This window comes from Anastrepha ludens, chromosome 5 (genome assembly GCF_028408465.1).
Source record: "Anastrepha ludens isolate Willacy chromosome 5, idAnaLude1.1, whole genome shotgun sequence".
Lineage (NCBI taxonomy): Eukaryota > Metazoa > Arthropoda > Insecta > Diptera > Tephritidae > Anastrepha > Anastrepha ludens.
Genome location: NC_071501.1, coordinates 113,698,185 through 113,718,527, shown reverse-complemented (window position 1 = coordinate 113,718,527; position 20,343 = coordinate 113,698,185). Strand labels below are relative to the sequence as shown.

Sequence of the window (20,343 nt, the reverse complement as noted above, 5' to 3'; positions counted from 1 at the left end):
GCGCTCTAATATTTTATTAATGTTATATAACAGGTGGCGCTAAAGTAATCCTCCTATCAGAAAATGCTATAAATTTTGCGATTGGCCCCTAATGTCAGTTCTGTTTTGACATTTGTGTAGTAAACACATGCGAAATACACGTTAATAAACAATGTTACGCTACACTGCTCCAGAACGCGGAATATTGCTCACTATTTATTTGAAACACTGGTGAAACACTGCGACGTTTAGCCGCTCGCCTCGAAGAGACTGGCACAACACGAGATGCTGCCAGGCGTGGCAGACCCCGGAGTAGCCGTTCTGCAGAGAATATTGCTGCTATAGCCGAGGATGTCATGGAAGCGCCGTCGACATCGACCAGACGACGTGCCACGCAAATGGGCATCAGTCGACGATCTTTACAGCGAATTTTGGTGTAAAAAAAATTAAAAGAAGTTTTTCATTTTTTTTTTAATTACAGCCAAAAAACATCGCAAGGTTACTTTTGCGCCACCTTGTATAATGTCATAAAATAGGCCTCAGTTTCATCAATCTCTTCATTCGAGCGAAATTTCCTACTGGCGAGCATGTTTTTAGGTCTACGAACAGCCAGTAGTCACTGGTAGCCAAATCTGCCGAATACGGTGGATGTGGAAGCAATTCGAAGTTCAATTCAAGCAGCTTTGCTACTGCTCAGAATCATCAACACATTCTTATTTTTGGTCGACAGTGAGCTATCGAGGTACCCACTTTGAACAGAGCTTCCTCATAATCAAATGCTCATGCAATATAAAGCCAGTTCGTTCTTTTGATAACTTTACGATGTCAGCTTACTAACGCAAATTCACTTTTCGACTACTCAAAATGATTTTATGGATTTGGTTGATGTATTATGGTGTTACCGCCGCATTTAGACGTTCACTGCGTTGTGCATCATCGGTGTCTCTGCGACCGTCTTTGAAGTCAGCAAACCATTGCTGTTTCTGATGGAGTCCCCATAACACTTTTCAAGCCATTGCTTCGCTTGAACCGTATTCTTCCCCATCAAGAGGCAGAGCAAAATTAAAACACGAAATTCTGTTTGATCAATTATTTCGAAAATAGCAAAAGTAGCGTCACTCTTAGCGCAACAAATCACGAACTAATGAATAGAATTTCAAGAAGTTCTTATTAGATGTCATTTTAAAGTTAGAGCTAACTGAAAAATAGGTGAATGCAATAAAACTGGTGCCATTTATGCGTTAGGCTCGGGACTTTTCAGCCCATTTGTTAGGTGGCCAGTCTATGGCACTATTACGTGAAATTAATCGACCGGGAAGCGTAGAGCGCAATAATGCAATGTTTTCCCATCCCATTCCTATTCCCAGCTTCATGCTGTTGAACATAAAGACCAGGACCAGACTTTCAGGCTTAGACCACAAAAGATCTCCAATCAGTTGTCTTTAGCGATGCCCATCGACAGTAACATCTACTCCATTTTCATCTTCGAAGAAAAACGAGTCAATTATTCCAGCAGCCCAAAAACCACACGAAACAGTAAATAGTGGTTGTAATGATTTTTCCAAAATTACTCAAGAGTTTTTTCTCCCCAGATACGGTAATTTTGCTTGTTGACAAATACATCACCTGTAAAGTGAGCTTCATCACTAAAGCTGATTTTCCATGAAGAACCAGCATCATATTCAAGGAATCAATTCACAAAATGTCTGCGTTCATGTGTCAGTTGAATTTTGTAAGGATGCAAATGCAAATTCTTATTTAAAAGAAAAACAAACAGTCGATTCGCGAATTCCTAGTTGTTGCGAAGGTCGAAATATCAATGTTCAACTGTGTTCGGCAACACTTTGCGCCGCAGCAGCAACATTCTCAATAGAACGTCCAGTGTTTGGTCTGCTAGTGCTTTTTCTATCCTCGACTCATTCGCGCGATTATTTCCACCAAAAAAATCCCGAATTTTCCCGATTTTTTTGTTGTTCTTAAAGATCGACTATTTTCGCCAACGATGACATACACAAAAAGGTACTGTCTAGATATTATTCGCTATTGACATCTAGGTTTAAGACCCCCCGCATTGTAATGCTGTGAGAAAAGAAGAAGAAGACATCTGGGCGCCACTGTTGAAAGATCCTTTACTTCTGAAAGAATAAAATATACAGAGTCCGGCATTCGAAGTGTAACCAACTTAAAATATTAGTTAGTTCGGAAAGTTACTTTTATTCAATTCAAAGTGAAAAATGTGTGAAAATAATACAACACTAAGAATAAATTTACTTTTGCTTGATATGACCACCTTTTGCCTTGAGACGGTCCAGAAACGAATCGCAAGCAGCCCGAATGTGAGTCGCAGGTATTTTGGCCCATTCGCAGAAAATGGCTTTTTCCAGCGCCTTGAGACTGGTGTATCTTTTTATTCAGGCCTGGCCCTCCAAAACAGTGCAAAGAGAATAACCCATCGGATTCGCATCTGGTGAATTTGAGAACCATTGTGTGGACGTTATGAAGTTTGGTACGCTGTTGTTTAGCCATTCTTGGTTCACTCGAGTTTTGTGAGATGATGCGGAGTCCTGTTGGAACATTCGTGGTCTGACACTGAAATGTTTTTCTGACCACGGCTTTAACGCGACCTCCAGAATACTTTCCCGCTAATATTTCGCATTTACTTTGACGCCATGCTTGATGAAAACGATTGTAGAGCGCTCATCTACGGTTACAGCAGCCTAAACCATTACCTGTGGCGGGTGCTGTCTCCTGGTGACCAATCGATTACTCAAACCCTATTGTTTGGGGGGTTACGAATTGCTTAGTATGAACAATTTTCTCGTCAATGTTCAGAAATTGACCGCTTTCGGCCAAGCGAAGGAACTCCTTCGCTCTCTCAAGTCTGACTTGTTGCTGCTTTGGTTATCATGCGCTTTTTGGATCTTGTAAAGCCTGACTTTGAGATCGTCTTTCAGTATGCGGCAGATGCTACGGTCATATATTCTAAGATCTTTCGCCATTTGATTTGCACTTCGTCGGGGATTCCACTCAAGTCGATTCTTCACTTTTTAAACCATTTCACGAGACGTTGTAGTATTTTGATGACCACCTCCATGACGTTTCGCGATGCCACCCGTATTATTGTAACGAGTAATGATGCGATAAACAAAAACTTTATTTACTTTAAGATGCTTGAGCTCCCGAACAACCGCTGGTTTGATTTCCCAGCCAAATATAATGCAATCACACTGGAAGTATTACGTTTGAAACCCATTACTGATATTCTTTTTTCGCGTTTACTCTCGACAAAATGCTTCCGCTCGCTTGTAAACAATACTCTGGACTGTCATTTAGCCAACCAACAGACACGGGCATCACCTGCATGAGCGGTCTGAAGATGGTTACACTTCGAGTGCCGGGCCCTGTATAATAGTCAACCGTACTTCAGAGTATTCTTTAGAGCGAGTGGAATATAGGTAATACATTACGGCGGATTAAATTTTTCTCCACTTTATTTCGACAGCACTGGATGGCTGTAGATGGTTTTCTCTTTCCAAATTTTTTTTCACATGTAGCGGCCCACATTATGGTATCAAAAAGGCACGTAAGTGCTACTTGTAGTGTACCTGGGGTACTTTTGCCATCTAACCTACCTACCTACCTTGTTTCGACGATCGAGGTATTCTACTGGCAATCTCTAAAATAGATTTCGAGCATCCTTATTTTTAATTTTAGTTATTAACCCGCAATCACTTTTTTCTTTTGTTTTTTGGTTTGCAAATTTTTCTTAGAAGGTGATGTATTTATTCGATTCTTAGGTATGCAAAATCCATTTTTAATGCTTATTTTGCTCACACCCTCTGCTACTTACCATTTACCATTAGCTGTGAAAATGCAATAAAAAAATGGTGTAATTTTTATATTTAAAAAAAATATTTATTCAAATTTCAAGAGATTCTTACAATTCACAATGTGTGTGTGTGTGTGTGTATATATATGTTGGTTTGTATGTACGCATAAATCCTGCGTTTGAGCAGCAACATTTTCATATTCAAATCAGTGGAAATATCGGGCAATTATTGTGTGTGTGTGTGTTAACAACTCAAGCGCCAAAACATACACACATTGTACTTATACAACACATACACATGTAACCAAAATGCGATTATAATTATTTACAAAATAAAACTATACTAAAAAGTAAGTAATTTGATTTGCTCATTAATTGCAATGAGATTCGCTAGAGGATGCCCGCGCTTATAGTTTATAAGTATGTTCATGGTTGTGTGTGTGTGTGTGTGTATATGGACCAGAAGGTAGCTCTCAACGCCACTCGAGTGCTGTATTTTAGTTTTGTTCGAGCATCCTCTCGTTCTTGTTTTTTTTTAATTTATTTTAATTTTATTATATTTAACTACATTTAATTAAGTAATTATTTAAAATATTATTTTTTTCGTTTTCCTTTCCTTCTTTATTTTTGCTCTTAAGTTATCTATTTATGTATATTTTTAAGTAAGTGTACTTATGCGTATAAATAGCAATCATTTCGCTGCATTTCGACGACTATTCAAAGTTTGATTTTTTGTTTTGTTAATATTTTTATGCTTTTTACTCTTAATTTTCCCCGCTGCCTCTTCCGTTCTTTTGCTTGTCTATGTGTATAAAGTAACTGCAGACATTTACATTATATATATATATGTATGTATATGCATATATATGTATATGTATGTGTGTTTGTATAGTAATATTATTTACATTAACTAATCGCTTGTAGTGTGTATGGGCGTGTGTTGATGTGTGTGTGAGTGTGTGTGTCCTACATTCACGTAAATAACTGTGTGAATTTTCATAAATTTTTGCTTTTCTTTATGTACTCCAATTTATTAACTACATATTTTCATACACAATTTTTCGTAACTTTTTTCTTTTTAAATTATTTTCACTCCCCTTAAACGTAACTTACACCTAAGTGCTTATGCAATTTAATAATATTTGCTCACCTAAGCTATTGTAAAAAAAAATATTACACTTAATGCAATAATTAAATTTAGTTTGTGTTGTTGGTGGCGCACATTTTACCATTCTCTCTCTTCACTCGACATTTTTCAGTTTTCAGTTTTCAGTTGTGATTTTCAATTTCACTTGCGATTTTTTGTTTTTACTTCGTGCTTCAATTAAGTTTGGAAGTACTTAATGCGTTATTACGCATAGCTGCACTTTTTGTTGCCTGCAAGTTTTTTGTTTTCGTAATTGAAATTATTAACTTTAAGCCACTTAAATTTATATTAAAAACAAATTTAACTAAGTAAAAAATATGAAGTGGACAGACTTCTTAGCAAAACAAAAAAATTTAAATGCACTTTATTTGTAGAAAAAACTTGCACTTACACATCATTTCAATTTAATAAATAAATTTGTTTTCTCGAAAAAAGGTACGAAAAAAGTACAGAAAAAAAAATCAAAAAAAATAACAAAAATAATAACAAAAAATAAAAAAAAATACAAAAGAAAAAAATAACAAAATAAAGCAATAAAGTAAAAACAAATAAAAAATGAAATAAAGAAAGTCCGTAAAAAAATTAAAAAACCTGTATAAAATAAAGAAAAGTAAAAAATATATTTTTTTAAATGAAGCAAAATTTTGTTTTATTAAACTATCAAATCCAAAAAAAACTTTTTGACTTCAAAATTTAATTAACAAACCGACTTTTATTTTAAAATTGTTTTTTTTTTATTTAAAATATTTTTTACTTTGTTTAAAAAAAATGTGTTTTTTACTTTCAAAATTTAATTAACAAAACCATTTTTATTTTAAAATTGTTTTTTTTTTAATTTAAAACATTTTTTACTTTGTTTAAAAAAATGTGTTTTTTACTTTCAAAATTTAATTAACAAAACCATTTTCATTTTAAAATTGTTTTTTTTTAATTTAAAATATTTTTTACTTTGTTTAAAAAAATGTGTTTTTTACTTTCAAAATTTAATTAACAAAACCATTTTCATTTTAAAATTGTTTTTTTTTTAATTTAAAATATTTTTTACTTTGTTTAAAAAAAATTGTTTTTTACTTTATTTATTTAAAAAAGGAGAAAAAAAGAAAATAAGAAAACTTATCATATCGACAAATGAAAAAACTAAAAACAAAACAAAAACACAAATAAGACTAAATTAAAAAAAAAAAAAACATATTTTACATAACTAACTAAAAACAAAATTTTAAATAAAAAGAAGTGTACAAAAACGAAATTAATTGTTTTAAAGAAGCAAAAAAAAAAAAAAACATAAAAGGAATAAAAAATAAAAAAACCAAAAACTAAAATAAAATAGAAGGGAAGTTTAAAAAATAATAAAAATAAAACATGTAGACAAATTAAAAAAATTAAGAAAAAAAAATCTTAAATTAAAAAAAACTTGAAATTAAATTAAATTAAAAAAAAATTGTTTAAATTAAATTTATTTGAATTAAATTTATTTCAATTAAATTTTTTTATATAAATGAAGAAAAAAAATATTTTTGTTTTAAATACGTAAATAAGAAAAAATATTTTAATATAATTTTAAATTAAAAAAAATGGAAATTAAATTAAACTAAAAAAAATTATTTTAAGTAAATTTATTTGAATTAAATTTATTTCAATTAAATTTTTTTATATAAATGAAGAAAAAAAATATTTTTGTTTTAAATACGTAAATAAAAAAAAATATTTTAATATAATTTTAAATTAAAAAAAAAAAAAAATATTTTAACATTTTAAATTAAAAAAAATTTAAAAAAATCTTTTATTATAATTTATAATTTTTTTAATGTAAAATAAAATTAAAAAAAAAAATTTTTTTAATAAAGTAAAATTATAAAAAAAATGTTGGAATGGATTAAAAAAAGAAAAATAGAAAGGAAAATGCAAAAAATTAAATCAACAAAAAACAAAAAGTTAAAATCAATTAGACACAAAAATATGCGATTTAGCCCTCACAAAACAGTCGACAACCTCCAAGGTAGCCATGTAATGCCGCACATCTCTTAACGAGATGGCTGAGTCATTTCGCCTGAAGGTAACATGGGTACCTGGCCATCGCGACATTGAAGGTAACTGTAGAGTCGATGAACTAGCGAGACTCGGCACCAAGTTGACCGATGAGTACATACACAATGACATAGGCATGCCCTTACAAACATGTAAGCTACTTATCCTTGAAGAAATCGTAAGGAAAGCTAACGAAAGATGGCGTAATGAAGCCACCTGCAAAATCGCCCATCAACTGTGACCGACTCTTAGTGTTAAACGCACAGAATCTCTGCTAAGCCATAATAAACACAGTCTTAGCACATTGATTTCAAGCATAACGGGACATTGTCTAATAGGTAGGCACGCCCAAAGGATGGGTGTGCAAGCACATGACTTCTGTAGAAGTTGTTTTGATGAGAAAGAGGAAGAGACGATCCCGCACCTTCTGTGCCATTGCCCTGCTCTATCCAGACGGAGATTTGCTATTCTAGGCCGACAATTTTTTAACGAATTGAAAAATCTCAATTCCGTAGAAATAAGAGGCATTCTAAAATTTTTGAAAAAGAAAGCTCCCCACGCGGCATCACAATGGGCTATGGGCCTGAGTGTGTCCAACAGGACAACCGCTTCAACCTAACCTAACCTAGCCCTTTTCATTCATGAAGTTGGGCATTTTTACAATCCGCCTGTGCTGTTTATTGTACAAAAAATAATTGATTGTTCAAGGCTGCTAATACAAAAATTAAAGCCACTTTTTAAATAAAACAAAGCAAACTATATTTCACTATTTAATTTTAAAACTGATGGAAATTTACATTTGGCGCACAGGCATCTTTTTCAAAAGCTCACAAATTTCTTAAAAACAGGATTTAAACCTTGTAAATAGAACTGTAGTGAAAGCCCGCATCAACTTGTTACTAATGGATTTTTCACTGTGTTGGACGTTTTTCTCCTATGTAAGCTGTTCAGTTTCAATTAATCGAAAATAACAGACATGGCATCACAAAGGGAAGCGATATGCAATTTAATGGCTAATCCTACGAAATGATGCCTCTCACCTATCACTTCCAAACTCCTCATTTCGCCTGCGCGTGGTTATGCTGCGAACCCCGACTGGAGACTGAATACCTCTCAAAGAGAGAAGCGTCAGTGAAAAGGAAGCAAACGAATGGAATGAGGTGAGAAAAACTTAGTTTGAAGTTGGTGACATTTGATCAGTCATAAATCGTTTTACCAAGAATTCAGCAATAATGCCTCAGATGATGAGCAGACAATAAGTCGATGAAATTCATATAGTTTTTAGTAAATAATTATTTTTAATTTTTGTTTTCCTTTCTTTTTTTTTTCGTTATATTCAGTGAATCTTTTTATCGCCAACCGAAATGTGCTGCCTAAGTTGAGCATATTTTGCTCACGTCTGCTACATACTTTCTATACTCAATTCAAGTTTTATTAGAGTCGTAAGCGCTGGCAGTTAGTTCTCTCTTTTATATTAGATTTTACCCTCTTGTTCAACCTAATAAAAGAGGAAGAATAATAATAATGAAATTCAATTAATGTAATTTTTGTTTACTCTATATTGGAGTTTAATTCACATTCACGCACGTGTGGCACTTTAGTTAAAATTAAGCAACTACAACAACTTAAAAGTTGACGAAAAGTTGAAGAAAACTACGTTTATTCATAACCAACAAATTAAGTAGTTTACGCTAACTAATACGAAGAAATGCTATTGAAGCGCCAATTAAAAAATAGAAACTGAAGCAAAAAAAAAAACATAAACATGAAAACTTGAACAATGGAAGAGCAAGTGAAGTAAATTATTTGAATAAGAGCTGTAAATTAAAGCTAAGAAAAAAGTATTGGTGGCATAGCAAAAAGTCAAAGGCAAGCTCGGCTGCCGAAAAATGCTCTGCAAACCGCACAGTGGCGCTGTAGACGACGCTAAACCGCAACTGTTTTTATTTTTTTTGAAAAAATCATCAGATCACTTCTTTGTGTTACATAGTAAATAACATTTACTAATTTCGAAAATATGGTGCAATAATTGAACAAATGCAAAAAAGAAGTATCAACAATTTTGGTGGTCTGTTAAATAATCGCTTGACAATGCAATAAGCTGTTATACGTAAATACATTTCTCTGTTTGTATGTATGTAAAAATTATTTTTTTCTTTGCAAAACATTTAGAAAAATAAATAGTCGAAGATACACAGAAAAATAAATAGTCAAAAATACTCATTTTTCTTTCATTGATTTTGCTCGCTTATAAGTGAACGTTGAGTTAAATATTTTTAAATTTTTTTTTTTTGAATTTTGCATATAAAAATTATTCACGTTTTTGTTGTTGGAAGATGTAAGGGTAGTATAAAAAATTATTAAATAAAAACTTGCTTGTGCAATAAACTCAATTTTATGAACTGCAGAAAGTTGAATTGTTTCCTTTACATGGGCATTTAACTCCACCTCTGTTACTAACAGCGCTGTTCTGTATGGAATGCTGCTCAGATGTTACGCAACATTTATACAAACATCATTCATGGCTACCATTCGGAATTCAGAGAGAGAACGTCTGTTCGAATCTCGGTAAAAGATCAAAAAATTAAGAAAAAGTTTTTTCTAATAGCGGTCGCCCCTCGGCAGGCAATGGCAAACCTCCGAGTGTATTTCTGCCATGAAAAAGCTCCTCGGCTTGAAACTGTAGGTCCCTCCATTTGTGGAACAACATCAAGACGCACATCACAAATAGGAGGAGGAGCTCGGCCAAACACCCAAAAAGGGTGTACGCGCCACTTATATATATATATTCATGGAATAGATGTTTCAGTTATTTTTACCTAGCAAATATTGCATTTTTTTCGAGCTTGAAGCAATTGTTGTGCAACATGCATCAGAAAGATGAGTCTTGCCGAATTATATCTGTGGAATGTGTTAAGAGTAGTATAAACTTAACAGCGATGAAGTGCTGCTAGCAACATGTATTTGGCTTAACGTAAAATGTTGCTAGCAACATGCATTCTGCCTTCCGTGAAATGTTGCTAACAATATTGATTGTGAAATGGGCAGAAACGTCGAATTTTTTTAGTATCGCTCCTGAAGCAATTGGCAAGCTTTTTTATATTGACACAAAAAAATATGAAGAAGATTTAATTACACTCTTTGCGAGGACGTTTCGCTACCAAAAAATGAAAATTGCTTTGAAAATGAAAATTGAGCTATAAATTTATGAAATCAACAATAATGAACACAAAAAAAAAAATAGTCAAACCAATTTAAAACGTTGAGCTTCTATATTTTCTCGTGGGCTGCACTTAATTTTACGCCATAAACATGTTGCCAGACACATGTTGCGCTACAATGAATGACTATGAAAAGTAAAAAAATAATGAATTCAAAAAAAAAATAGTCAAACCTGTTCAAAGCGTTGAGCTTCTATATTTTATTGCGGGCTGCACTTAATTTTACGCCATAAACATGTTGCCAGACACATGTTGCGCTACATATTAACTGTTGCTGAATTTGGTCGAAGTGCATGAAAACCGTTATATTTTTAATTTATGACCGCATGTTTAAATAAATTTTCAAGAGAATTTCGAAAAAATTTTTATCGTTGAAAAATTATATTTTCTAAAGCAAATGCTCTAAAAATTTTTAATGGCAAAATGTATGCGACTAATTCAGTTAAATATTTTTTTTTCTTCAACTTGACGAAAAATGTACTAAGAAATAAATTAGTAACATTCTGCAGCTCATTCCAACACCTTTTCAAAACAAAATACGTGAATAAATTTATTTATACAAAAATAAAAAAAATAAAAGGAAACAATTAATGCCAACAAACTCTACAACAGCAAAGTTTAGCGCTTTTGCATGCAAAATTTCGGAATTTTGAAAAATTTTCTCTTTTTAAACCTCTTACAATTTTTCGCCAATTGTGCAACTATTTTTTAACACTTTTTCCATTTTCAATTCAAAGCCGCTGCTGCTAAATTAAGTGGCTCTGCACTTCTTTTTTGACGACATCCCAAAGGTGGAAGGTAGGCAAATCACTTTGTTTCTAATTTTTATTTATTTTTGTTTTTGTTCTGCTTACCACTTATAGATTTACATACATACATGTGTATGTGCCATTAGGAAATTTAACTGTGTATTTTCGGTAAGTAAATCCTTTCGTTTTTCGCTACACTTTTTATTATTTGTTATTTGTTTTTTTTTTGTTTTTGTTTATTATCGCTACTTAAAAAATCTAGCAAACTGGGTTGCCGCCGCTGCTGCCCTTACGCTTAAGTACACATGCACTTAAATACATTCTTCAGTACTAATTATTTTCTTAAATTTTCTTTCATTTTTTTCTTTATTTTTCATATTTTTTGCTTGTGTTTACAGTCGAATATATGGATGTTGGTGATGCCACTGTGTTAGCATGTCGCGCCACAACACCACGACGTCCCCCAAAAACCGCCCACAACAAAGCCAATCGATTCATCACGAATGTGCGAGCACAATTGCTGGCTACAACTATTTTACTTACATACTTTTCTTGTTAGTAGTGGATTTTAGTACTTTTTTCGTCCCATAAAAAAAAAACAAAAAAAAAACTATACTTATTTATGTTTTACAAACTAAGAGTCATAAAAATGGCAACTTTCAAATACGTTGAATACGTTTCTTGTTGTTGTTTTTGCTTTTCGTTGATTTTTCGTTGGGTGTAGTAGTGTAAATAACTAAATACATATGTACGTAGGTATGAGCGCAATAATAATGAGAGTGCAGCAGGAATGCTTGAACGAATGCATGAATGCGTGATTTGTTGCATAATGCAAATGCGTGTAAACTGAATGTGAGCGAGTGTAAGTCCCGATTTACACAGAGAGACATTTGGAAGGGAGACACTGGAAATTCTCTTTCATGCGCGGCCAAATGAGAAAAATTATTTTAAGCAGCAGTTATTGCCTCTGACGTTTACTTCTTTAAGTCTGACTATTCGGATAAGAAGCGCAAAGCGTGCCGCCAGTAAGGAAAACAAAAACTCCTCTCTCTTCCCCGTTCGTCCATGTCCAATGAACAAAATATTTCTCTTCCAAATGCTTCCTTATGTAAATCGGGACTAAGCGGCAAATACAGAATGTTGCATGCAACATTTGTTTGCAGATAAATACAAAACAGTGCAACAGCTATGTAATGTCAATTGTATAAATACATACATAAGTGTGTATGTGTAAAAAAAAGTAGAGTGGAGCGAGTGTGTGGAAATTTAATTTTCGATTGGCATAGCACTGAAAACTTGCATTTATGAGGGTTAATAAAAACCACAAAATATTGCCTTCTTAGATCGGTCGTTTTGAGGTGCCCCTAGCGAAATCAAATTCAAAAAAATAAATGAAATTTTGCGCAGATACCAAATCTTTTTCATGTAGCAAAAATTTTAACTTTCCGGACCGCAACTTTGTTTTAAATGGCAGACTTAAAAAAGTAGAAAAAAATATTAAGCAAAAATAAAAAATAAAAAAAAAATAAATAAATAAATAATCAGTTGTGGTGATTCACCCAGCTTTTCACTGCAAGTCATTTGATGTCATTAAATGTGCCAAAAAGACTCAATAGCGTTAGACGTTAGAAGGTCGTGAAAATGCTTTGAAATCGTTGTGAAAATATTTTTACAGGTGTGGTCAATATCAGACCGTTAACTGGTTCTCAGCATATTTCGCAGAAACAGCTGAAAGGCTGACGTAACTAGGGTCACGAAGCGGTTTGCTCACGAAAAAAAAAACTAAGATTGTGTTCGGGATACAAAAAAAAAACGACACAGTCTCCAATCATGCTGCTTCGTTGCCATCTGAAGAACGACTGTATTGGATGAGTGTGTTAATACATGCGAAATGATCTGCAGAATTCGGCTGCAGAGGGCCCTGTGAAGTTATAGTGAAAAGAATTGAGAAGATGGGGCCAATAACATACCGTTAATTGGCTCTCCGAGAATTTAACAGAATCAGTTGATGGTGTGACGTAGCCGGGGTTGTGAATCGGTTTGTTTATGAAAACACTAGAAATGTGTTAGTGATATCAGTGAGAAAAAATAAACACAATATCACTTCGTTGCCGTCTGAACAACGACTGATTGGGCGAGTGTGAGAATACGTCGGAGACGAGTGGACAGAAATCGGCTGCCGGGTGCCCTGTTAACTAATGGTGAAAAGATTTTAACGACGGCTGATTGGACGAGTGTGCGATTGCATGTGAAATGCTCGTGCAGGAATTCGGCTGCTGGCTCTCTAAGTGACTTGGCAGCCAAAGTTCCTCTCACAATTTACTTTTTCACCACAGTTAAAGAGCAAATCTGATAAATCTATCATCCTTATTTTGAAATCAATCCGCACACTAACAACAATCAAGATAATATCGTGGCAAAGTTACCAATGCACGTTTGTAGATGAATGTGGGTACATAATTTTGCGAACTGAAAATAAAAAGTGTGTATTTACTTAAAAAAAAAAAAAAATGCGAAAAATTATTCGTGTCGAGGGCACCTCTCAACGCGATGAGGCAAATAATATTTTGCAGTGCTGGGATAGAAAGTCAAATTTCTGCATTTCAGTCAAAAGGGATTTAGAAAAAAATTCGATCCGTTCTAATATACAAATTCACTGCTATAAAGATTATATGTAGGTTGCATGCAACATTAGTGTAGGTGAAAAATCGCGTGACGACGTTTTCTTAAAAATTGTTTCTAAAACGCATAATAAAAAACTGTGTGCGAATGCGTGCATGGGTGTATATGTGTGCGTTTCTGTGAGTATATGTGTGTGTGTGGTGCAGTTGCTGATGATGTTTGTGTGCTCGTATGGTTAAGTTACGGCGCTCATTTTGATTACTGTTCTGGGTTTCTTCTATTTTTCTTCTTCTACTTTTTGCTTATAGAATACACTTATCTGCTTAAAAATAAAAATTAAAAGTGTTTTGTAAAACATTCAAATGTTCCTCTCTTAACATTTCTGGCTTTAGTGTGTGGTTGTGTGTTTCGTTCCATATACTTTTATGCGTGAAAAGTGTTTTCATTTTTTCTTTTCGTTTCAGTTGGGCTGCACTTTTACCACACACATATATACCATATGTATGCATGTATGTGTGTATATATAGTAAGTATATAGTATTTTCACAACACACTCTCTCTCTCTCTCTCCCTCCCTCTCTATCTGCTCCTTCCCGTATTGTTTACTTTTTCCCACTCGCTATTCTGTTATTTATTAGACGATAATTTCGCGTATGACCCGTCGATTCCGTGAATTTGGCGTTGACGAGTATTCACCCTCGAAACTGTCATCATAGCTGAGAGACATGTGCTGCTGTGGCGGTATCACTTCATCCTGTTCCATATGCTCCATATTATAGGGGTTGGGTAGGCCGCTTACGTCGTGATATGGTGAATCTGTGAAGAGAAGAGCAAATGAAGAAAAAGGCGAAATTAGTAGGGTTTAAGATAAATGTAACGAATAATCTGCAGTTTAATAAAAAAGAAAAATATTTTAAATAATTTCATATAACCGCATTTTTTTCAACTTTGCTGTAGTGCTTGAACTAAAAGTGCTAAAAAATATAAGCAAACTTTTAAAGCAATGGAATTCCAAGAAAGGAAAAAATATATATTAAAATAAATTAAAGAAAAAATAAATAAAATCAATCTTAATAGTTTTATAATATCAACAAAAATATACAATACAAAAATTTCCGAAATATCATTTCTCAAAAATTTTTAACTTTAAGCTGCAATCTTCATTCTAACAGCCGACATTGCAAAGTATGTAAAAAATTAAAGGCATTTTAATAAGGCTTTTCCATCACAGAATTCACATATCGCCTATTTATGAGTAGATATGTCCTCAGGCCCATTTCCGAACCAAGGCTTACATACACAAGACTTTGAGGTACAGGGTGGCTGATGAATTTTGCTACATTAAGAAACTCAAATAACTTTTTTTTTAATATAGTGTATGGAATTCATTTATTTTTTTTTTCAAGTTGAAGGTCATTAAATTGTATTAAATGTAGCTTAACTAGTTTTAAAAATAATTGAATTTAAATGCCCCCCATGCTCGTTGACACAAGTGCGGCATCTTAGTAAAAAGTTGTTCATTGCTGCTTTGAGAGTTGCGACAGGAATAGCCGCAATTGTTGCCCGAATGGATTGTTTTAGTTCATCCAAATTTGTTGGCTTTGTTTTATAAACTTCTTGTTTACATAAACCCCACAAGAAAAAGTTAGGTGCAGTAAGGTCAGGCGACCTGGGGGGCCAACGAAATTCGGAGTTTCTTGAAATCAGTTTATTGGGAAATTTTCGTCGCAACTCTGTCATAACAGTCTGGGCTATGTGAGACGATGCCCCATCTTGTGAAACCACACAGAGTTGAAAGGAATTCTCTTTCGGCGTAGTTCTGGATAGAAAAATTCTTTCAGCATTTTCAAATAACGGTCTCCAGTAACCGTAACGGTGTGACCATTTTCTTCAAAAAAAAAAGGCCCGACAATACAACGTGAAGAAACCGCACACCACACTGTCACGCGAAGAGGATGCAATTCCGTCTCGTGGAGTATCTGTGGGTTAGAAGTACTCCATATTCGACAATTTTGTTTGTTCACATTGCCGTTCAAATCGAAATGGGCCTCATCAGACATGAAAAGGCAGTTTAACATGTTTTGGTCTTCTTCCACCATTTGCAGGATCTTCTGGCAAAATTCCAAGCGAATCGGCAAGTCTGCTGCATTCAGTTTGTTAACCATTTGAATTTTGTAGGGAAATAAGTCTAAATCTTTGTGCATTATTGTTTGCAAAGACTGTCGGCTGACACCAAGTTGAGCAGATAAGCTTCTTGTTGAAACCCTTGGATTGCTTTGTATAGCTGCAGCTACAGCAGCGATCGTTTCCTCCGTCCGAACTGGTGGGTTTCGATGATAAGGCCTTCTTGCGACTGTTCCTTGCTCAGCAAAATTATTCACCAGTCTCATTATGGTCCATCTGCTCGGGGGATCGCCGCCAAACATCCGCCTGTACTCTCTCTGTACCAAAACTACGGACTCCAGTGCGTGATAGCGGCGGACTATCCAAATTCTTGTTTGCGTGTCCCAGTTATCCATTTTAATAAATTTTAAAGATCAATCTGCAAATTAAAACAAAAATGGAACAGATAACTTAAAAAGAAAAAAAGTTATTCAATTTTTTTTTGGTAGCGGCTTTCATCAGCCACCCTGTATATCATTCAAGGAGATGTGTTCTAGAGTTGGGTGATTGGTTTCCACTGGCAAAGAGAACTAATGGGAATTTTTATTCAGGATCGGGTTTACTATGTACTTTGTGCTTTGAAAAGACCGAATATATTAAATTAACTTTTTTCAATTTTCTCTTTATTTTTAAGATAATTTAAATTAACTTTTATGACTAAAGAAGTTAGAAATTTTACGTAAATATGGGGTTTTCTTATAACGGGTGATTTTTTAGCTATTATCTTTTCAAACAGTTGGTTTAAACAGCTGACGCACGTTTCGAGTTTTATTTCACCGTCAAACATCTTCAGTCGTCATCAACGCTTGCAAATCTTTGAATTTTATTATAAAAATGCGAGTTCTGTTGCGAAAGTTTATCGCGCGCTTCTTCCATTTTATGGTCAGTTTAATCGACCCACTGAAGCAGCTATTCGAGCTATTGTGACTAAATTTAGAACCAAATTTACATTATTGGACATCAAACCACCAACACGCTTACGTAGAGTGCGAACTGAAGAAAATATCGCAGCTGTATCGGCCAGTGATAATGATGACCATCAAATCGATTCGTCGCCGTTCGCAGCAATTGGGTCTCTGTTACTCAACAACGTGGAAAATTTTGCGAAAGGATTAAAGGATTTAGGTGTGAAGCCTTTCAAAATACAGCTGGTGCAAGAATTGAAGCCGAACGACGTTGCGGTGAATGGGCTCTTGGAAAGTTGGCCGAAGATCCACTTTTTTATCGAAAAATTGTGTTCAGCTACGAAGCTCCTTTTTGGATCAATGGGTACGTAGGGTACGTAACTAAGCAGAATTGTCGATTTTGGAGTGAAGATCAGCCAGAAGAATTGCAAGAGCTACCAATGTATACAGAAAAGGTCACAGTTTGGTGCGGTTTATGGGCTGGAGATATCATTGGACCGTACTTCTTCAAAGATGCTGCGCATCGTAACGTAACTGTCAATGGTGAGCGCTAACGTGAAATGATATTCAACTTTTTTTTGCCCAAAATGCAAAAGCTTGACTTGCATGACATGTGGTTTTAGCAAGACGGTGCCACAAGCCACACAGCGCGCGTAACAATGGACTTGTTGAGAGGCAAGTTCGGTGAACATTTAATTTCATGTTCGGGACCTGTCAATTGGCCACCCAGATCGTGCGATATAACGTCTTTAGATTATTTTTTTTGGGGCTATGTTAAAGCTCATGTCTATTCAGACAAGCCTGCTTCAATTGACGCATTGGAAGACAACATTAAAGCATTTATATGTGAGATACCGGCCGAAACATTAGAAAGAATATGCCAAAACTGGACTAAGCGGATGGACCATTTGAAGCGCAGTCGCGGTCAACATTTGCATGAAATAATCTTCAAACATGAAATTATATGGACTGTACCATCGATTTAAATAAAAATTGTATGCCTTTTACGTGTGTCTTTTTGAAAAACTCTCCTATAAAAAAATAAATAATTGGCGCGTACACTTCTGTTAGGTATTTGGCCGAGCTCCTCCTCCTATTTGTGGTGTGCGTCTTGATGTTGTTCCACAAATGGAGGGACCTACAGTTTCAAGCCGACTCCGAACGGCAGATATTTTTATGAGGAGCTTTTTCATGGCAGAAATACACTCGGAGGTTTGCCATTGCCTGCCGAGGGGCGACCGCTATTAGAAACATGTTTTTATTAATTTTGCTTTCACAGAGATTCGAACCAACGACCTCTCTGTGAAAAACTCTCCTATAGCTCTTAAAAAAGCACCCTTTACAAGTAAAACCTTCCAGCATTTCACACAAAACACAAAGAAACCAAAAAACAAAAAACGCAAACAGCTTAACAAAGAAATCAAAATTATTATGAAATATTTTACTGAGTGGAAATTGTGTTTATTGATCTAGAATAGCTTAATTTATTTTCTGTTACATTTCCATGCATTTTTCATTATTTGCTTTTGTCTGTCCGGTTTTTTGGTTTTTTGCACGTATGACGTATGCATGCATGTGCATATGTAAGTGTATGTGTGTGCACGTGTGTGTGTATAATTTATTATTCATGTTCCAATAATTGGATTAATTTCGTCTATTTACCATATTTTGTTTGTGCCATAAATTCAATACAAACTTACTTCAGGCGCTCTCCGTTAGAGCGTAACATCCTGTATTATATCCGCTTTACGATTGCAAGCATTAATAGATAAAGATAAGTGATAATATTTATAAATGAATTGAATGTGAAGCGTTAATTAATATTTGCCTTTTATTCTATATACAATGCATTTGTAGATATGTAATCATGTAAGTCTATGGGAGTATTACGAAAGAATAGCATAAATTATTTCAATTCAGATTAATATATTAGCATATATGTATCTATGTATGTACGTACTTATATATACATACAATTGTAGGTAAATATGTGAAAATGTATTTCAAAGGACATACAAGCACGTTTGTTGCAGCTTTTAACCCTTTTGCCAATAAAAGGAAGACAATATTTCATATAGACACAATCTAAAGTACATCTAAACGAATATAAGAAAATGCTAATTCATTCACGCATACAAACGAATTTCAAATTCTGCACTTGTCAAAAGTTGATTGAAATACACATAAAAAGTTTTGCATAAAGTAGTGAAGAAATAAGAATGACCCAAATATTTTTACCTATATAAGAAAGCACGTAAATGCACCCCAAAAGCATGCGGCAAAGCACAGACGATGTTTTTAAGGGAAAGTAGGGTTATTTATGGAACCCAAAAAAACAAAAAAAAAGAATCTGTCAATTTATGCTTTGTTTACAAGCCATTTAGTATCTACGTGTCACAGTATTTTCAACAATGTAAAAAAATCAAATATCGGGCAATGATTGAATTTTTATGTTTGGAAGGTTTAAAAGCAAAGGAAATTTATGAACGAATGCTGAAAGTGTAAAAGAACTTTTCGCTTTTCGCGATCAATTAGTACAGTTGAAAGATGGGTTGCTGAAGGTGAACATGCAATGACAGAAGCCTTGAAAACGAGCCACGCCAAGGACGTCCAATAACAGCAACAACGCCAGAAATCGTTGCAAAAATACAGGATATCCTGCTGTAAATTCATCGAGTAACTGAAAGGCATTTAGTAGAAGCCCTAAGCATCTCATTGGACAGTGTAAGCAATATTTTTATCGAAGTATTGGGTTTCAAAAAGCTGTGTGCCCGATGAGTGTCTCATTCGCTAGTAATGGAACAAACAAAAAAAAACAAAGGAATGCGACTTTCTCCGCAACATTTACAGCGTTTTCGAAAGGATAAAGTGAATTTTGTGCGTCGATTTATCGCTATGGAAGGGACTTGGGTATATCATCATGATCTTAAATCGAAAAAAGAGGCTAAAGGCAGGCATGAACCTGGTAATTCGACTCCGAAACGAATCCAGAAATCGGTCAACAAGGTTTGTGAGATGCGAAAGGAATTTCGTTTGTGGGTTATTTGCAAACTGGTAACAATAAAATATTTTAATTGTATTTAATATAAATAAAATAAATTCTATATTATTGAAACCTTTTAGATAAGCTGAAGCAAGCAATTCATGCAAAAAAATACCCAGGTTGCAAATAAATTATTTTTCATCAAGACAATGCACCGTATCACAAGAGCATTTCGACAATGGCTAATATCCATGAATTAAAGTTCGAGTTGCTGGAACAGCCACCATTTGCACCCGATTTGGCACCTAGCGAGTTCCATCTGTTTCCAGACCTAAGAAAATTTCTGCGTGCAAAACGTTTTTCATCAAATGATGAGGTCACAACAGCTGTGGAAGCAGCCCTTCGAGATTCTGACTTCAGGCATGGAATTCATAAATTGGAATCTCGCTGTAACAAGTGTATTGCTATTCAGGGAGTCTTTACTGAATAAGAAGGTATTTGTCAAACCATAAAAATGTGTTTTTCTTATTGAACTGAAAAACTTATTGAATAACCTAGTATGCTCGAATTTTTATGTGGAAGAAAATGGCTTGTAAATATAAATCAATGGTATCACAGGCGTTAGCACCCACTCTTGTGTTGAAATCAAAGGCTCTCCATACCAAGTTCGTGTATTCTTGGGAGTAAAAAAATCGTTCAGCGAAATTCTACACTGCG

At 34.4% G+C, this 20,343-nt stretch overlaps 1 protein-coding gene across 1 annotated transcript in view; it reads right to left on the bottom strand.

The window, feature by feature from the left end:
• Nucleotides 1-8,807: 8,807 nt before the first annotated feature.
• The window catches only part of LOC128865001 (muscle M-line assembly protein unc-89-like), a 230,189-nt gene continuing 218,653 nt past the window's right edge, over nucleotides 8,808-20,343 (bottom strand). Inside the window, exon 7 of the mRNA XM_054104840.1 lies at nucleotides 8,808-14,391. Coding sequence (XP_053960815.1) covers nucleotides 14,210-14,391 — 182 coding nt within the window. The 3' untranslated portion in view covers nucleotides 8,808-14,209. The remainder of the gene's footprint in view (nucleotides 14,392-20,343) is intronic.